Source organism: Littorina saxatilis, linkage group LG4 (assembly GCF_037325665.1).
Source record: "Littorina saxatilis isolate snail1 linkage group LG4, US_GU_Lsax_2.0, whole genome shotgun sequence".
Classification (NCBI taxonomy): domain Eukaryota; kingdom Metazoa; phylum Mollusca; class Gastropoda; order Littorinimorpha; family Littorinidae; genus Littorina; species Littorina saxatilis.
Genome location: NC_090248.1, coordinates 17493822 through 17511313, shown reverse-complemented (window position 1 = coordinate 17511313; position 17492 = coordinate 17493822). Strand labels below are relative to the sequence as shown.

Below are 17492 nucleotides of genomic sequence, written 5' to 3'. Positions count from 1 at the left end.
GGGCTAGGAAAAAGAAGACTAGGGCTAGGAAAAACCCTTACCCTAGCCTCCGCGAATGCACCACGCTAGCTTTGACACTGTCAGCCAGACTGACACATCAAAGATGGCGGCAAAAACAATGCTACAGCAAAATAAGCTATGCAAAATGCTTGACTGCCCCAAAAACTATAAGTTCAGCCGGGGCAGAAAAAGGGCACAGAAATTACAATAAAGTAAGAGTCGTCAGAAAGACAACACGAACAGGTGGAAAAGAAGAAAACACCAAAGATATAGGCTTAGAAAAGCCTTTACCCTTGACATCCCCTAAAGAGCCGAGCACCAAAAAGTTATCAGTCAAGCTGAAACCAAAATGGCGGCCAAACGAAAATGCTACTGAAAAGTACAAGTCCAAAGAATGAACAAAGACTCAGTAGCCAAAACAAAATTCCTGTCGAAAACATGAAAGAGCTCACCAACTAATGAAGCAGAAAGCGAATAAGACGGGTAGTAGCCGGAGGGAACCGAGCAAGAGCAAGGCAAACCGGCAACGAGAGCGAAAATATGACCTCCTCCTCCGAGCTGAAAAAGTCGTATGATTTACCAGTGTCAGGGAGTGGTAGTGACGTAGTACACACCAAGGGGAGGTAACTCCCATGGTCTGGCGTCCTTACCAACGCATCCGTTTACACTTTTTTGTGGTGGGGTTGCTTCCCTTTAAAGTTTTTAGACGGGTAGCGATTTTCAGACCTTCGCATCTCAGACTGCGTCAATGCTATATGTGATTCGGAGTAAGAATATGTAATTTAATCAGTTTGATAAATGGACTGACCAGAGAAGTCCCTGATCACATATGCATTTGCAATTATATGTAAGTGAACGACTCTACCGTTAAAACCTGATACTTAAGTTTCTCGATTTGTTGGTGAGAAGGATATATTATACAAATATTTCGCTCGCCAGACAAAAAGCTCACTGTTGGGGAGTGGAGGAGAGTATTGTTCATCCCTGGATACCAGCGTTTGCCAATGGCACCTTGTGTTCTAGGTAGTCACAAGTACTAACCGGACCCCGATGTTCGTGAACTTTGGTGAAAATCGGTGTTTTAAACGTGGTAAGGCCGTCAGCTAATAGCAGTCCCATGTGAAAGGATGAAATTGATTTTGGTGTCAGAGACCAGTAATGATACTGAGGGCTGTGTCAGACCAGAAGAGATGCATGAGCAAGCAACCGAAGAAGTGTAAGCTCTGGCGCAGAGACTATCAGGCCAGCTTCCAATCTATAACCGTGAAGTTATGCATTAAAAGTGGAACACACTACACTAGCAAGGCCTCAGATGAGGGAGTAAGTGTGTGTGTCGTCAGGCCGCTGCTCCTACAGCTCCTTGTAGGGGAGGAGAGTGTCCAGAAATAGGGAAGGTATGGCATTCATTAGGGAAAGTAGGGAATCGTGTCTCCACATAAGTTGCATCCACAATTTTAAGACAAAAACAGATGGAATCTTGTCCAAACAAAACGTGAGATCAAATAGCTAGTCTGGAAACCATGTGACCAGCGGTATGATTATATGTACAGGAATTCAGCACAAAACGGAGAGCTATCTTTCTTGATCATGGACGAGACCGACTAAATCCCTCCGGGCCAGGCTATAGTAAGTTATGGTACAGTATGTGCAATTAAAGTGGTCTTTACCTCAAAATTATGCACACAGAACTTCTTTTTTTACATTTAGTCAAGTTTTGACTAAATGTTTTAATAGATGGGGGAATCGAGACAAGGGTGTGGTGTGGTGTATGTGTGTGTGTCTGTGTAGAGCGATTCAGAGAAAACTATTGGACCTGATCTTCATGAAAATTCACATGAAAGTTTCTGGGTATGATATCCCCAGACGTTTTTGTCATTTTTAAGATAAATGTCTTTGATGACGTCCTATCCGGCTTTTTGTGAAAGTTGAGGCCGCACTGTCACACCTTCATTTTTTAAGCAAATTGATTGTAATTAGAAAACTATTGGACCGATCTTCATGAAAATTCACATGAAAGTTCTTGGGTATGGTATCCCCAGAATTTTTTTCTCATTTTTACGATAAATGTCTTTGATGACGTCATATCCGGCTTTTTGTGAACGTTGAGGCCGCACTGTCACGCCTTCATTTTTGAAACAAATTGATTGTAATTTTGGTCAAGCAATCTTCGACAAAGTCCGGATTATGGGATTGGGTTTTAGCTCGGCAGCTTAAAAATTAGTTAATTAGTTTGCTCATTAAAGTTGTCATTAAAATCGAATTTTCACTAACAGATTTTAAAATGATTGCATCGTATTCCTCACTTTCTCCTGATTTCAAAAACATATACATATGTCATGTTTACTATAAAAATATGCCCAGAATGACAGAAAATAGATTTAAGTAAGTATTGCGTTCGCGCGCTACGCGGAGACGAGCTTGACCCGTCTCGGTTTTACGATGTGGTTAGTCGAGACTATCTTAATATAGTCTCGGCGATGACTGTTTTTGGTGTTAATCTGTTACTTTGATGCCGACAGCTTGACTAAATGTTTTTATATCACTTCACGCGACTTGTTTTTAAATTTGTTTCATTTGACTGTTACATCAAAGAAACCTCACATCAATAGGAAGGTTTCCGCCAGTTATCTCTCTGAGGTTTTGGGTGCTTAGAGAGTACCGTGCCCCTTGCGGGGGCATAAAACATGGAGGTCACAAGCAGGGTCAAGGAGAAGGTCGGCTGGGCGGACAGGAGTATGATGGCTTACTGGTGCCAAAACCTGGTGTTACCCATTATCACGTGATAATTACTAATTAACGCTGTCAGTTACTGGTTTCATCTGTTAGTTACTAATTTCCACGGGAAAATTACTAATTTTTAGTGTTGGCACTAGCAATCCGTCAGGAAGTGAGCCAAAACTAAAAATTAGTAATTAACAGGTGAAAGTAAGTAATTTTTCCGGAAAAATGAGTAATTTTCTCGGGAAAATTAGTAATTAACACGTGAAAATGGTAATTATCAAGGGAAAATTGTAGTTATCAAGGGAAAATTACTAATTTTCCCTTGATAATTACAATTATGAGGTTTTGACACTAGTAAGCTGTCATACAGGAGACTACAATAGGAAGGTTTCCGCCAGTTATCTCTCTTCGAGGTTTTGGGTGCTTAGAGAGTACCGTGCCCCTTGCGGGGGCATAAATCATCGAGGTCACAAGCAGGGTCAAGGGGAAGGTCGCTTGGCGGACAGGAGACTATTAGTCATACCCAGCAACGGGATTCACAAAAATCCAGAAATATGAACATTATTTTGATGGTCACTTGGAATTTTATGTTCAGATCGCAATGTGTAAATGATGCATAAGCGATTTTACACTATTTCAAGTATTTGGATTAAACTTATGTGGACCTACCGCTATATATATCACAAACATCATCAAAATGCTGTACGTACCTGGTACACTGACTCCATTGCAAGCAGAAAGCAACCATGGCCAAACCTGCAAAAGACATACAACATTATCATATTTCTAAGTCAAGTAAAGGCAGGGGGGTGGGACAGGAGTGAAACCCAAGTCCACATGGATGTAACAAATAGATGACACATGCACCAGTAAACAACCTTTTCAAAACATTGAAGATGCTCCATTTTCAACAAATTCACAAGAAGACAAGAACTAAGTGGAGAATATGAACCAAGTAAAAAAAGCCTGAAGGATTGTGACAGATTTTACACGAGAGTTGCTTTAAGTCTCCGCACAGATACTTAGAGGGCCCCAAGCCCCACAATTTAAAGTTTTAGCAGAACTGTACAGGGTCCGAACCCTCTTCAGCAGAACTGTACAGGGTCCCAAAACCAAGAGGACTTTTATAAGTTTCTGTTAGACCTTCACAAAATCATTATTTGTCATATCAATTAAAAAGCGTATTCATGTGGATCCGCATACAAAGCCCATCCCTGTGAGTGCTTACCTTGGCGTGGGGGCCTCAGCCATCCACAAGAGATCCATGTTACAGGCCAGCACAGGGAGATGGGGGTAGGGTAGGTTGTTGGGTGGAGTGTTGGGTTTGCCATCGGCCATCAGTACATCCAGTATGAGCTGCAGGGGCATCTCCCATTTCACCGGCTCTCCAAACAACACCAGTGCTGCCATACAACCAATCATGAAAGATACTGTCCTTACCACATACACCATCATGTTTAGCGTCACATATCTGTCCAGGTTTCTACATGAGAATAAACATCTTTCACTTGGAGAAAAATCAACACCATGTCTGCTTTCTGCAAAGGGTGGGATATTTTTGCTGTAAATGTAATTAATTTAGCGCATGGACATACATAGGTGTAACTTTCAAAATTAATTCAACAACAAAATTATCATTCTGCACAGGAAGCAGTCAGATTTCTGATATTTGATATAAATGTATAGGTCCAAGTGAAATATTCTCTGTTCCATTTAGTTTTAACAATCACCATGAACGATTGCATTTGAAAAGATATACATTGTACCACACATACACACATACAGTGACACAAGGTGAGCAGACACATTAGGAGAAAGGTCATGGAGGAGTTCATGAGAAATTTTGAAAACAAGTATTGTCGACGTACACAATGGCCTAGTGGATAAGATAAACAGTCTCCAATGCGGAAGGTCACGTGTTCCAATCCCGGTCATGCCTGGTGGGCTAATGGTGGAGATTTTTCTGATCTCCCAGGCCATTTAATGTGCATACCTGCTAGACCAATTGCGCACGAAAAAGATCCTGTAATCCATGTAAGAGTTCCATGGGTTATAGAATCAGCATACTGCCTAAATATGGCGGGGTACAAAAAAAAAACATGACCTAAAAATCCACTTGTGCAAAGAACACGAGTGTACGTGGGAGTTTCAGCCCATGAACGCAGAAGAAGAACGTACAGATTTCTATTTCTGTTACAGCTGGGTCCCTATGTCAAAGTAAACTAATCCCTGGTGGTTTAAACAAGAAATTTTAACACTTACAATAAAACTAAATTGCCACTTATTATGTAAATTCAGAACACAAAAGAAATCACACTGACCTTCAATGGGTGGAAAATAATCCTCAAAGGCACAAGGCTGAAACAGAAGTAAAAGTATATTGTCAAATGAAAGAGTGCATGTCATGCTAAAAAACCAACTTGGTTTGATTAAATATTTAAAAGAAACAAACTTACAAAGCATATATATTATAAATAAGAACAAGAAAAGCAAATGCTTACACGACTCTCCTTTGTCATTTCCCATTTACAGTGGAACCCCCTTTTTTTTAGACCCCTCTCCCCAAAAATAAGATGTACTCCATCCCGAGAGAAGACTCCCTCCCTTCTTCCCCCCCCCCCCCCCCCTTCCCCCGACCATCCTACCCAATAGAAGACTCCCTCCCTACTAAAAAACCCACCCCCTGATTAGCCCATTCAAGTCATTCAAGACCCAGTTTTCTCAGATTTTCTATTCATAAACTCTGCAAGTTTACCCCCATTTTAAGACTCCTTTTTTCTCCCCTTTTTTTTTTTAGGTCTTAAAAGGAGGATTCCACTGTGTACTACCTTCTCCTCCTCCTCCTCCTCCCACTTAAAAATAAATAAATTAAAAAATGCTGTAACAGCTTCACAAAATTATGTTCAAGAGAACATTCACATCTGAGTTATTGACACAAAATGGATCCTAATGTCACCTGTATCAATCCATTTAGCAATCAAACCCTGAGAATCCCCCACCTTTACAAACTTGCAGCACCCGACCCCCTTCCCACCACCATCACTAGCCTCATACTCAACATTTTGAAAAAAGTGATTTTTATTTACAAGAACTATAATTTTCTTGACCAAATTAATTACATTTTGCTGGCCAAGACAAAACATTCATGTGTACTCCGACACTTGAGGAACCTCATTTATGACATAACATGATGTCATCATCAATAGTCTAGCCAAGACTGTGACCAAATCAAACAATGACATCATACAGATTAATAGGTCAAGACTTATATCTTCCATAGCTCAGTGGACATTTTCAGTGGTGAAAATCTTTTCCAGTAAACATTTTCATGCTCGGACTCGAAAATGTGATGAAAACAAGCAAAATATTTTGGTCATGTCTGCTGATTACCAACATCTACAATTTCATGAAATTTGGAGGCTTTTGCTCCCAAAATAACTGAAAACCCTCAATGTAAAGCTTTAAGTTTAATGAACATTACCCTGCTGTGACCCCAACAATGTGACAGGGGTCAACCACACTAGGGTCACATTTTTTAAATTTTTTTTTTCCGTCTTTACACTTGTCCCTGTCCCGTTGTGCTCTCACACCGCCCCGTCCCTGCACTCGCTGCTCCAACCACCTCTGAATTTCGTTCCGCTGCCAGACTCGTCGATTTTACAGACGCTCCAGGGGGGGATGTCGGGCCGCTGCGGTAGGCTACCCTCGGAAGATGACACTGCACTTCTGCTGAGTCACTTCGACGGTGTTCAGTAGTGGGTCTGTCCCGAGCTAACGGACGCAGCCCACTACCTACTATGCCCCCTACAAACGACATTGACTTTAAGTCGCGGACCAGACTGAGTGAGCGTCCCCTCCAGAGAGCAGACCGCCACCACGTCCCTCCGTCGACCCCCCAGAACGTCAGTCACACGTTGAAGACTGACAGCAGAACTACTATTCAGGGAAGGAAGGAACAGGAACACTGAGACCAAGGTCACCATGAGAGCTCCGGGAATGAAGGGCCACAAGAGCAAGGACAATTTATATTTTGGATGATTAATGAGATGAGGATGATGATAATGATGCTTTGGATTTCCAATTTTGGTTTGAGACTACGTGACAGGGCAGCACTCTACGCTTACTGTCATAATATATCCTGGCGTCAACCAGGCCCGAGAACTGCCGCACATGCGGTGTTGGTCAGGTATACAGAACCTGAGCACCCTCAAAGTCACATTCGTTAAGTGAATGACACTCGGCTGTGTGATCCCAGCCTTCCCATAGGAACCATAGCACTTCCACTCTGGGTAGGAGCCGACCGTAGCCCGAAAAACCCACATGACTCTGATGGGATTCGAACCCACGACCTCCCGGCTCGCAGCCCGATGCGCTAACCACTGCGCTATGGGGGCCGGTCACTAGGGTCACATTAGTATATTATCAAACCCTAGAAGTGTTCAAAGTTTCAAAGCTCTAGCTTCAAAAACGCCTGAGATAACGTCAATGTTAAAGGCACACACATCTTCATGTAAACCATTAGTTTCTGGTCACAGACACTGTCAGGCTCTTACACACAGTACAAACATCCTTTCGTTTAAACACTCACCGCTTGAGAACACCCCCCGAAAAGAGCGAGCATTTTTCAAAGAATTTATTTTTGCGTGGCCAGCCGGATTTACAATGAGACAAATCGGACGCCTCTTTTTGGCACTAGAACTAACTTTTTAAATCTAAATAATAAATTGACAGCTTGTAACACAAACATTCTTAAATCATAAAAGATTTCTTTTTTCATCAAGACAAGATCAGTACATCTCGAAGTTTTGAAAGTTTTAAAAAAGGGAAGCAGTTCACGCAAGGCCGTGTTTCCCGTAGCAGACAAATGTTCTGTATATATCGCCTGCTTCTTTGAATCCAACTGCCGGCGATAAGTATGTGTGACTCGCAGTCGTTTGTTGCATTTTAGATTCAGAGGTACAAAATTACGAGCTATTGCTGACGACGAAATTGTGAAAAAAAGGAAATTGTGTGACACGGGTCCACGATGGCTCAGGGGTAAAATAAACCACGAAATCTGGTGTGTGGTTTACGCAAACTAAATAGCCATTCAAAGTTTCAAACTAACTGTGGCATTTAATGCTGTTAAATTCTTTTGAAAGTGTGTTCCATAAGGTTAGAATTGCTTTTTTCGTGAGAAGATTTAAATCGTTATGTAAACCATTTGAGGCAGACTGGGCCTTTAACCTTTAGCACCCCAGATTCCAGCCAGCATTACTTCCCCTGCAGCCACATTATTTTGCTTATCTAGCATAAGAATAACACCCACTAACTTTCAACACTTACAACTTCTTTGAAAATGCACTAATAAGCATGACACTTTGTGGTTGTAATGGGGTTATATTCAACATTAAAATAGTTTTGTTTGCATGCATCATTTATTTTTTTTAGCAATAAATACAAATAAAAAAATTAAAAGAGGTTGTTGGCTAGTCGATGGAATTTTGTGAAACTAACCAGTCTATGCCTGGTGAAACTCCTTTAAACAGGTAATCATGCAGTTGACCATCCAACTTCTGAATCCTGGTATCTAAATAAATAAGTGGATGTTTGGACCAGTGCATGTCATAGGATGATTTCTTTACTAGCTCGGTTAGCAACAACAAGCAGAGAAAAGCTTTGATCTCCTTTAGATCCACAGGGCGCCATTTCCGAACACGCAGACTTTTTACGTCTTGTCACTGGCTTGCTTTGCGCTGAATTTGAGCCAGTTTCTACGCAATGTCTCTTCGACAAGCAAGTCGAGCATTTGCTACGCAAAAAAACACAGAAGAAAGTATCCAACATCAGTCAGATTATCGGTAATGTTTGCTGGACCTGTCATTTCATGAAACTAGACCGGCCACTCTTTGTATCCATCTGCACTTTCGTAAATTCCGTTTCGTCACCGTCACCGAACTGTCATTTTCTTCACCGCGATACACAGTTCATTGCAAAGATCTTCCTCAAGTAAATTGTTCCGATTCCACGTACGATTTGTTGTCAAGAAACAACTCAAAAGAAAGTTTCAAACTCATCATCTCCATCTTGCTTGTCGAAGCTCTAAAGTACTTTATCGATGTAAAAACAAAAACAGAAAACTTCGACGAAACTGACTCAAATTCAGCGAACAAGACACGACGAGATAACGGAAGGAAGTGAGCCTCGTTCTGACTCAAATGCCATTAAAAATACCGTTATTCTCGAATGCAAATACAAACGAGAATCGGGTCATTCGAACACGCTTAGCGCTGGCGCAGCATATCACCGCTGGTTGACAGAGGGAAAGAAGGGATGGCGCACAAATTCGCCGCTGGCATGGTTTAGGTTAAGTTATAATGAATCGAGCATGACCCCCTGTGACCCCAAAACTTGAAGAGGGTCAATCAAACTTACGTCAAGTCGGGAGATTATCAAACCCTAGAAGTGTCCATAGTATCAAAGCTTCTTTCTTTCTTTATTTGGTGTTTAACGTCGTTTTCAACCGTTCAAGGTTATATCGCGACGGGGAAAGGGGGGAGATGGGATAGAGCCACTTGTTAATTGTTTCTTGTTCACAAAAGCACAGTATCAAAGCTCTAGCTTCAAAAACATCCAAAATTACCTCAACGTTACATTTTTAGGAAACGAACATCACCCAACCGTGACCCCAAAATTTGACGAGGGTCAACCAAACTGGGATCATTTCATGAGATCATCAAACCCTAAAGGTGTGCAAAGTTTCAAAGGTCTAGTTTTAAAAACTTCCGAGATAACCTCAACGTTAAGTGTTTTGTCCACGGATGGACGGACACATGTGAATCCTAATACTCACCCATTACTCAAGTGAGTCAAAAAAAACAAACGCCTAAATGCCACTCACCTTTGCCATAAGTAATATGAATCAGAAACGAACTATCTGCTGCTCTAGCTCAAAAGACATTGAAGAAAGTGACAATTTTATACTTTTTGACTCAAACTCGATCTATATAGTATTTATGACCTTGAAATATGACCAGGACCTTAAAATTTGACTAGGGTCAATCAGGCTTGGTTCATGTCTGAAAGTCATTGAATCCTAGAGGTGTGCGAGATTTTAAAGCTCCAGCTTTAACAAAATTAAAAAAATGGACAATTTTCAGTATTTTCATCTCAACACCAGACATAGGTCAAGCTGGGACACATAACAAGTCAAGTTTTTCACCTCACATACTCAAAAATAGTTTCAGAGCAAACGTTAAAGAAGCAATGTTGTATTTATGGCATTGTAAATGTTTTGGTATCTAAAATTAGTTGGATTTCTATTCAGATGACAAGAATACTCATATTTGTGTGTCACTCGTAACGAGACATGAAATTTTGTTTCAATGCATATTGTTCACTTATTTACAAGAAAGACATAATTGTAGACAAAATGAGTAATAATTGACTTATACTTATAGTTTGAATACAAAATGTGCCGGGGGGAACATACACAGGATGAGTTTTCAAATTTTATGTGTCAACTGTACCATGTCCCGGAAGACATTAAAAATGTCCCGAACAATGATTAACTGCTGAGACAAGACATTAAGACACCACATTGAAATCTTTCTCAATTATCATTAAGAATACCAACCACAGGAACTAGGCAAAAGGGGAAGCAAGACACACGCTGCTAATGGTGATTTTTAGACTTATGTGTGTCAATCGTAACAGCCTGCTGAGGACACAGTATGTCAATAGTAACGGTTCTGTGAAGAGGACACAGTACAAATATTTTATTTTGTAGCCTAAAATAACTACAGATGCCCTTGAACTAAGTTATTTTCAGGCAGGTGTGAATAAAAGCTATCATGAAAACTATAATTCAACACAAAGAAAACAAAATGTGAATTGTATAAGGAAATGGTCAATCGTAACAAAAGGACATAGGAATTATGTAATTTTAGAAATTAAAAAAATTAAGAGTGTAAAAATTTTTCTTTTGTCATAAGGCTTCAATGTAAAAGCTCTTTTCTTGATGTTAATGTACTGAAAGCTCTCAAATATATAAATTAATAAGAAAATTGCAATCTTAAATTTGAGAAATTTAGGACATGATCCGTTACAGTTGACACGCCACTTTTAAAACTTAAATTTTTCATAAAAATTCAAACATGTTTTGGGTGCAAACTCATTTGAGCAAATCCTCATTATATATTCATTGAAATACAATGAAGAAATTTAATTTCCAATGAGCATACATACTCTTACAAAACAATGAAGTAGCTATGTGTCAAATGTCCCATTTTAAAAGTGTCCGATTTTGCCATTTTGGGGCATTCTTATAACATTTTCAAGACCTTCCAATGAATAAAAACTGATGAAATTATCTATACTATCTCTCTGAAGGGTTTACTTTAAGAAGGAGTGGTGCTATTAGTAACTTGCTGCTTTCATAAAGAGAAATTATTCTTGCTGACCACGTTTTGGCACAGGCTCATTTACTTTTAAGAAATTAAAGTTGAAGGTTTGAAAAAGTTTCAGAGAACTGATGTAGTTAAATCAGCAAAGCTAATTGTTTTAGTTGCAGTAAGCAACATATAATCCAGGGGCGGACTAGGGGGTGTGTTACAGGGGTTCTGGACCGGCTTTGCCCCCCAGAACCCCCCAAAGGAACCCTGGACCCCAGGTTGTACCCCCCCCCCCCCCCCCTCTGGCTTAACTGCTCCACCCCTGTAATCTGTGTTCCTAAGACAATGATTGTATGTATTGGTGTTCCTCTCTTGAGTCTTGTGCTTCAATGTTGCGGTGACTTTGTATGAGCCAAAATAATAGCCGAACATTTTCCAAGATGTCCTAAAGCTTTCTGACAGTTTCCGCCAAATGTCCCAACATGAAAATGTCTAGCAACACCCCTGATGTCAGGGTCTGTCAATCTCAATGACCCTTAAAGTTAAACGAGTATGTTAACTAACAAAAAACAAAGAACAGTGTCCCAAACGCAAGGTCCGAACTTACAACCATTTGCAGACGTAAAGTATGCGGCAGTGTGTTGAAATGAAACAGATGCAATATACTGTTATATCATATATAGCTGCGAAAAGCCTTAATTTTTACAATGAAATTTAAGATTTTAACTCGTTCCTTCTAGTTCAAGGGACATAACTACAGTGGGGACTGTCGACAGGGTTGAGTAATTTAAAACACTACTCTACTAACCTTCAAACTTCACCGACTCGATTCTGCACAGACTTTATTGTTTCAAATGAAAGCGCAGTTGCATATCGCGTCACTTAATAATAATAATGAACACTTCTTTTTAACTCCATTCAACTTGGCATTTCACATTCATTCACAATATTAATTGTAAATACTGTATATAGTTTTATGTGTGACATACATCAAATTAATGGAAATGGTACCAGCAAATATACTAAACAGAGTCTGAGACTCAAAGCATAACACAAACACTGATCAACTTTAAATGGAAGCAAACAGTAAAAAGCTATACCTACCGGTGCTCTTCTTCGCTTGTGATCCATGACATCTAGGAAAGGGAAAAAGGCACAGAGTTCATCCACTGTGGTGACGTTGGTAAATCCAATGTTCTGGGCAATCTCCTTGATGGGCCCCTGGCCGTTGATCAGGATATGTTTATCATGGAACTGACGGAACATCTTGAGGGGGCTATGTGACATCACCACTTGTTCCTCCTCCACCTAAATGTGAAAGCAGCAAACGCTTTTTACTGCATCCTCTGTAATACATGCATGGGAAAATCAAAAATTTTAATAATAAATTTTCATTTGATTAATATACTTACCCAACTCACATATAGCAATTAACCCTGGTTCAGTGCTGGTAACGCTGTACGCGTCCCCTTGGTAACAAGGGAGACCACTCTAAAAAAAAGAGTGACCAAAACCCATAAGGCCAGACCCAAACTGAGTCTTCCTTCCGTATGCGCGCACATACGCCGCCATTTGTATCATTCTAAACGAAGCCCAACTCACTTCTTTTTTAGAACTCCATACCCCCACAGCGGGGAGGCGGGAGGGAATAAACGATGTGAGTTGGGTAAGTATATTAATCAAATGAAAATTTATTATTAAAATTTTTGATTAAATTACATATCTTACCCAACTCACATATAGCAGATTGCTACTAAAGGTGGAGGGCACTTTACCCAATCAGGAATTGAGAATATATCCTGTCGCTACCAGAGAAGGTAACACAGAACTGCATCATGTCTCCATGCAACGACAACCCTGAGATAGACATCGACGAAACCATCTTAAGAAAGCCAGTAAGCCAACTCAAGAACCTCTGCCAGGAGACCAAACCGAAGAACAGCTAGAGAGGAAACCCAACCTCTTGCCTCATGAGACCTGGCTGTAGAAAAGGGCAAGACTGCCCTGACATCACCTGACTAAAGGCGAAGACAGACGCACAACACAAAGCCATGTTTTCGACAAAAACACCATTTCAAAACGTCGGGGAAACACATGTTTTTACAGAGGGGATGTCACACGCGAAACACACAGATGAAGCGCGGTGCGTGTTTTCACAGAAATATCGGTCAGTGTCAGCTTGACCCGTCCAGCTATCGCCGGCCTGTGTTTGGGGTTGTAAACAACACGGCTGGCAGTGCCCACTGATACGGTCAGTGTCAGCTTGACCCGTCCAGCTACCGCGCTGTGTTTGGGTTTGTAAACAACACGGCTGGCAGCGCCCACTGATATTATTGCCTCTCTTCAATCGTGACAGGCTCCATAGACTCTAGTTAGGATTCATGGGTCCGATACTATCCTGAGTCGGTACCACATCTGCGTCGGCCATTTTTTTCCTATCTCCGTGGTGCTGGAAACCGAGTCACGTGAGTTGATCGTCCGCGTTCATTGGCTGACTACCAAAACGTGTTTTCAGATTTTAGAGCATGCTCTAAAACCCAAAACACGATGCGAAAACACGAAACAGTGTTTTCTGAAACGCGTTTTGGGGGAGATCACACGGGAAACATGCTGTTTTGTGTTTGTTTTGAAAGAAAACACTGTTTTGTGTTGTGCGTCTGACATGGCCTTTACTCTGCCACAAGACATAAGTTTGTCTAACCATGGTGGAGGACCACTTGGCTAAAGAGACTTTCGAGATATCTTTACACCACACCATGCTGAGTGAGATAAAAAGAAGTTTATGAGATTCCGATCAAGAGTGCAGAGTCCATAACAGAAAGCTGCCGAGGGCTCAAACAGGACCAAAATGTACATCAGGCTCTCCAGGAGCAAGAAATTGCTCAAGAGAGGAAAGTTGAGCCAGTGCTGCCTGAAGAGGGAGGACTGACTGCCCCCCCCCCCTCCCCCCTTTTTCTGCCACCACTTGAAGGCATGCCTAAACAAAATGGCAGACCATCCAGCTAAGGTTGACTTCAATACCAATGTTGATAGATATTCTCTCTTTCTTTATTTAGTGTTTAACGTCGTTTACAACCGTTCAAGGTTATATCCCGACGGAGTTGACAGATATGAACAAGAGCCTTTGTAAACAAGAAGAGCAAACGCTCGATCGAGTCACTTTCGCAGTTCTGAATATTATATGAGGCATCAGATGGACAGGAAGAAATTGCTATTCACAACACAATACAGATGTAAATAATTTGATGTAAAGAATAATCCTATAAAGTTTGAATCAAATCCGATGAATAGTTTCAGAGATATGATATTTCAATTTTTTTCCTTCAAGACATACCTGTGACCTTGAAAAAGGTCAAAGGTCACCAAAGCAGACGTCAAAGTGTAGAGGTCACTGGGAGTCACGTTCACATAAAATTTGAGCCCGGTCACTTTTATAGTTTCCGAGAAAAGCCCAACGTTAAGTTGTGTGTTGCCGAACAGAAAAGGCTAGTTATCTCCCTTGTTTTTCTGATAACGTTCGTAAAAGGCTACAGATGTAAATACTTTGATGTAAAGAATAATCCTACAAAGTTTCAATCACATCCGATGAACTTTGTCAAAGATATAAAATGTCTAATTTTTCCTTTGACGCTGACCTGTGACCTTGAAAAAAGTCAAAGGTCAACGAAACCATCGTTAAAGTGTAGAGGTCATTGGAGGTCACGACTAAACAAAATATGAGCCCGATCGCTTTGATAGTTTCCGAGAAAAGTCCAACGTTAAGGTGGTGTCTACGGACGGCCGGCCGGACAGCTGGCCGGCCGGACAGACTAACACTGACCGATTACATAGAGTCACATTTTCTCAAGTGACTCAAAAATGATCTAAAAAGATCAGTGAGAGTCAGAAAAGTTTTCAAAACTCGAAAATTGCAATTGGCTAAATATGGCTCTAGAGGAGCCAAAATATTGCTAAGTGGTTTGAACTGTGAATCGGAGCTGGTTTCTCCAGTTTCCGCTTATTTGTCAGAAATTTTGAAAGAAACCTAAATGCCATAGAACAGTCTTTCTCCAAAGAGCAGTTTATAGCAAAACTAGACAGAAAACAAACTTACTCCCACTTATCTCAGAAGCTACTAGAGTAAGCATGACCGCTTTCCGTGTTAATCAGCAAGGCTAGTTTTTGTAAAAGATCAAAAGAATCCGATCTCAAAAACTCCAAACGAGGAGCAAAGCCCAAATCGGGACTGGAGAATTGTTTTCAGCCAGCCGAAGAGAGGCTCCGTTAAAAGTGCTGGCTATAGAGCCCCCAATTAAACAAGAAGAGCAAACGCTCGATCGAGTCACTTTCGCAGTTCTGAATATTATATGAGGCATCAGATGGACAGGAAGAAATTGCTATTCACAACACAATGAGTCACGTTCACATAAAATTTGAGCCCGGTCACTTTTATAGTTTCCGAGAAAAGCCCAACGTTAAGTTGTGTGTTGCCGAACAGAAAAGGCTAGTTATCTCCCTTGTTTTTCTGATAACGTTCGTAAAAGGCTACAGATGTAAATACTTTGATGTAAAGAATAATCCTACAAAGTTTCAATCACATCCGATGAACTTTGTCAAAGATATAAAATGTCTAATTTTTCCTTTGACGCTGACCTGTGACCTTGAAAAAGGTCAAAGGTCAACGAAACCATCGTTAAAGTGTAGAGGTCATTGGAGGTCACGACTAAACAAAATATGAGCCCGATCGCTTTGATAGTTTCCGAGATACTTTGTCAAAGATATAAAATGTCTAATTTTTCCTTTGACGCTGACCTGTGACCTTGAAAAAAGTCAAAGGTCAACGAAACCATCGTTAAAGTGTAGAGGTCATTGGAGGTCACGACTAAACAAAATATGAGCCCGATCGCTTTGATAGTTTCCGAGAAAAGTCCAACGTTAAGGTGGTGTCTACGGACGGCCGGCCGGACAGACTAACACTGACCGATTACATAGAGTCACTTTTTCTCAAGTGACTCAAAAACTGCGGCCGCGCTGTTACAGTGCAACTGCTATCCCGTAAAGTCTTAATTCAAAGACGTGGGAGAACAATTCGGAAAGCCAGGATAGGTGATTCGCCACCTGCATTGAACGGAGAGAAGAGGCATTCTTTCCGTTAATAATACGCCATTTGTTCCAAGCCAGACAAAGCGACAAGTAAACCGAAGACGCTGAACCCCTACGGGATTTCTGGGCCAAACCCAAAGTTGAGGCAGAAGCCCCTGAGCGTCTCAATGATTCCCGTACAGAAGACACTCCTGTGGCTCGAGAATAAGAAAAAACGGCACCCTCTTGCCAGCCTTAAGAGGCCTGGCAATCAAGATTGCAAGGGCCCATACTATGAGCCCGGCAGGCTGCTCCAAGTAAAATCAAGAGTATTGATCTTCTATGCTTTGGGATCCGGATAAAGGAAGACGAACATAAGCAAAAGGCGATAGTACCAAGAGGCAAAAACTTCCATCAGCGGCTACTCCCATCACCCGAAGGCGTAGAAGCGAGTGACGAGGTAGAGTCCACCCTGAGTGGACCTTCTTGATCAACAGACTTAGAGAGCCTGCCAAACCAATGAGCCTCCCAAGAAGGTACTTCGCTGCTAATAAGATCTTGTGATGGTAAAACCACATCAGAACCTCTCATGCTCGATGAGGCCCTGAAAACAATCAAACCGTAGCCACTTCCGATCTATTTTGTGTATCAAAAAACGTGGAAGTAACGACCACCCGATCTATGTAAGAGACCCAAAAGGAAGGACCCAGTGCCTCCCTCCATAACGTGGGAGTCCTAATCCCCACCAGCCGTTGTGGTAAAACACAAAGGCGAAAGAAGGGTGAAGCCGAGCACTAAAACTCCAGTTGAAATAACTGCCGGGAGTGTGAGAAAAAGCGTGCTTTTGTGTGCCCACGGAACCCCACCGCTAACCTGCCCCCAGGGGAAGAGAGGTGGAATTTGGCACAAAGCTCTGTCACGAAGGAGAGAGCATGGAGAAAAAAGCTAAAGCCGAGACGGCGAGCGTGGAGCTTTTCTTTTGATAACAAAACCAAGCCAAGGCCTGCCATACGCTTTCCTCTTGCCGTGAGCGTCTCTTTGTTAGAGAATAGTCCGCGTGCATAGAAGCGGACTCAAAAAGAGAACCTTCAAGCAAAGAAGAGATTAAGGTCTCGCCAAAAGAACAATACTTTTAGGTAGAGACCTACTCTCAGGCAAACAGCACAGCTAAATCCTTTGTACCTGCGCCCCGACTGAACACAAAGATATCCAGAAAGGACGTAACCGCACAGGAGAGAGACCGATGAAAGACTTGTTCAACGGCGAAAATCGTAAAGAAGAGAGGCCACAATCTTCCACAGCCAGGAGATGCTTGTTCTTACAGACAGACAGTCTCTC

The 17492-nt window shown here is 41.5% G+C and overlaps 1 protein-coding gene across 1 annotated transcript in view; it reads right to left on the bottom strand.

Moving 5' to 3' along the window:
• Nucleotides 1-17492, bottom strand: part of LOC138964118 (haloacid dehalogenase-like hydrolase domain-containing 5) — a 46701-nt gene that overhangs the window by 24374 nt on the left and 4835 nt on the right. The window contains exons 3-6 of the mRNA XM_070336002.1: nt 12198-12401; nt 5043-5079; nt 3950-4124; nt 3432-3477 (exon numbers count right to left, since the gene is read on the bottom strand). Of these exons, the coding sequence (XP_070192103.1) occupies nt 3432-3477; nt 3950-4124; nt 5043-5079; nt 12198-12401 (462 nt within the window). The remainder of the gene's footprint in view (nt 1-3431; nt 3478-3949; nt 4125-5042; nt 5080-12197; nt 12402-17492) is intronic.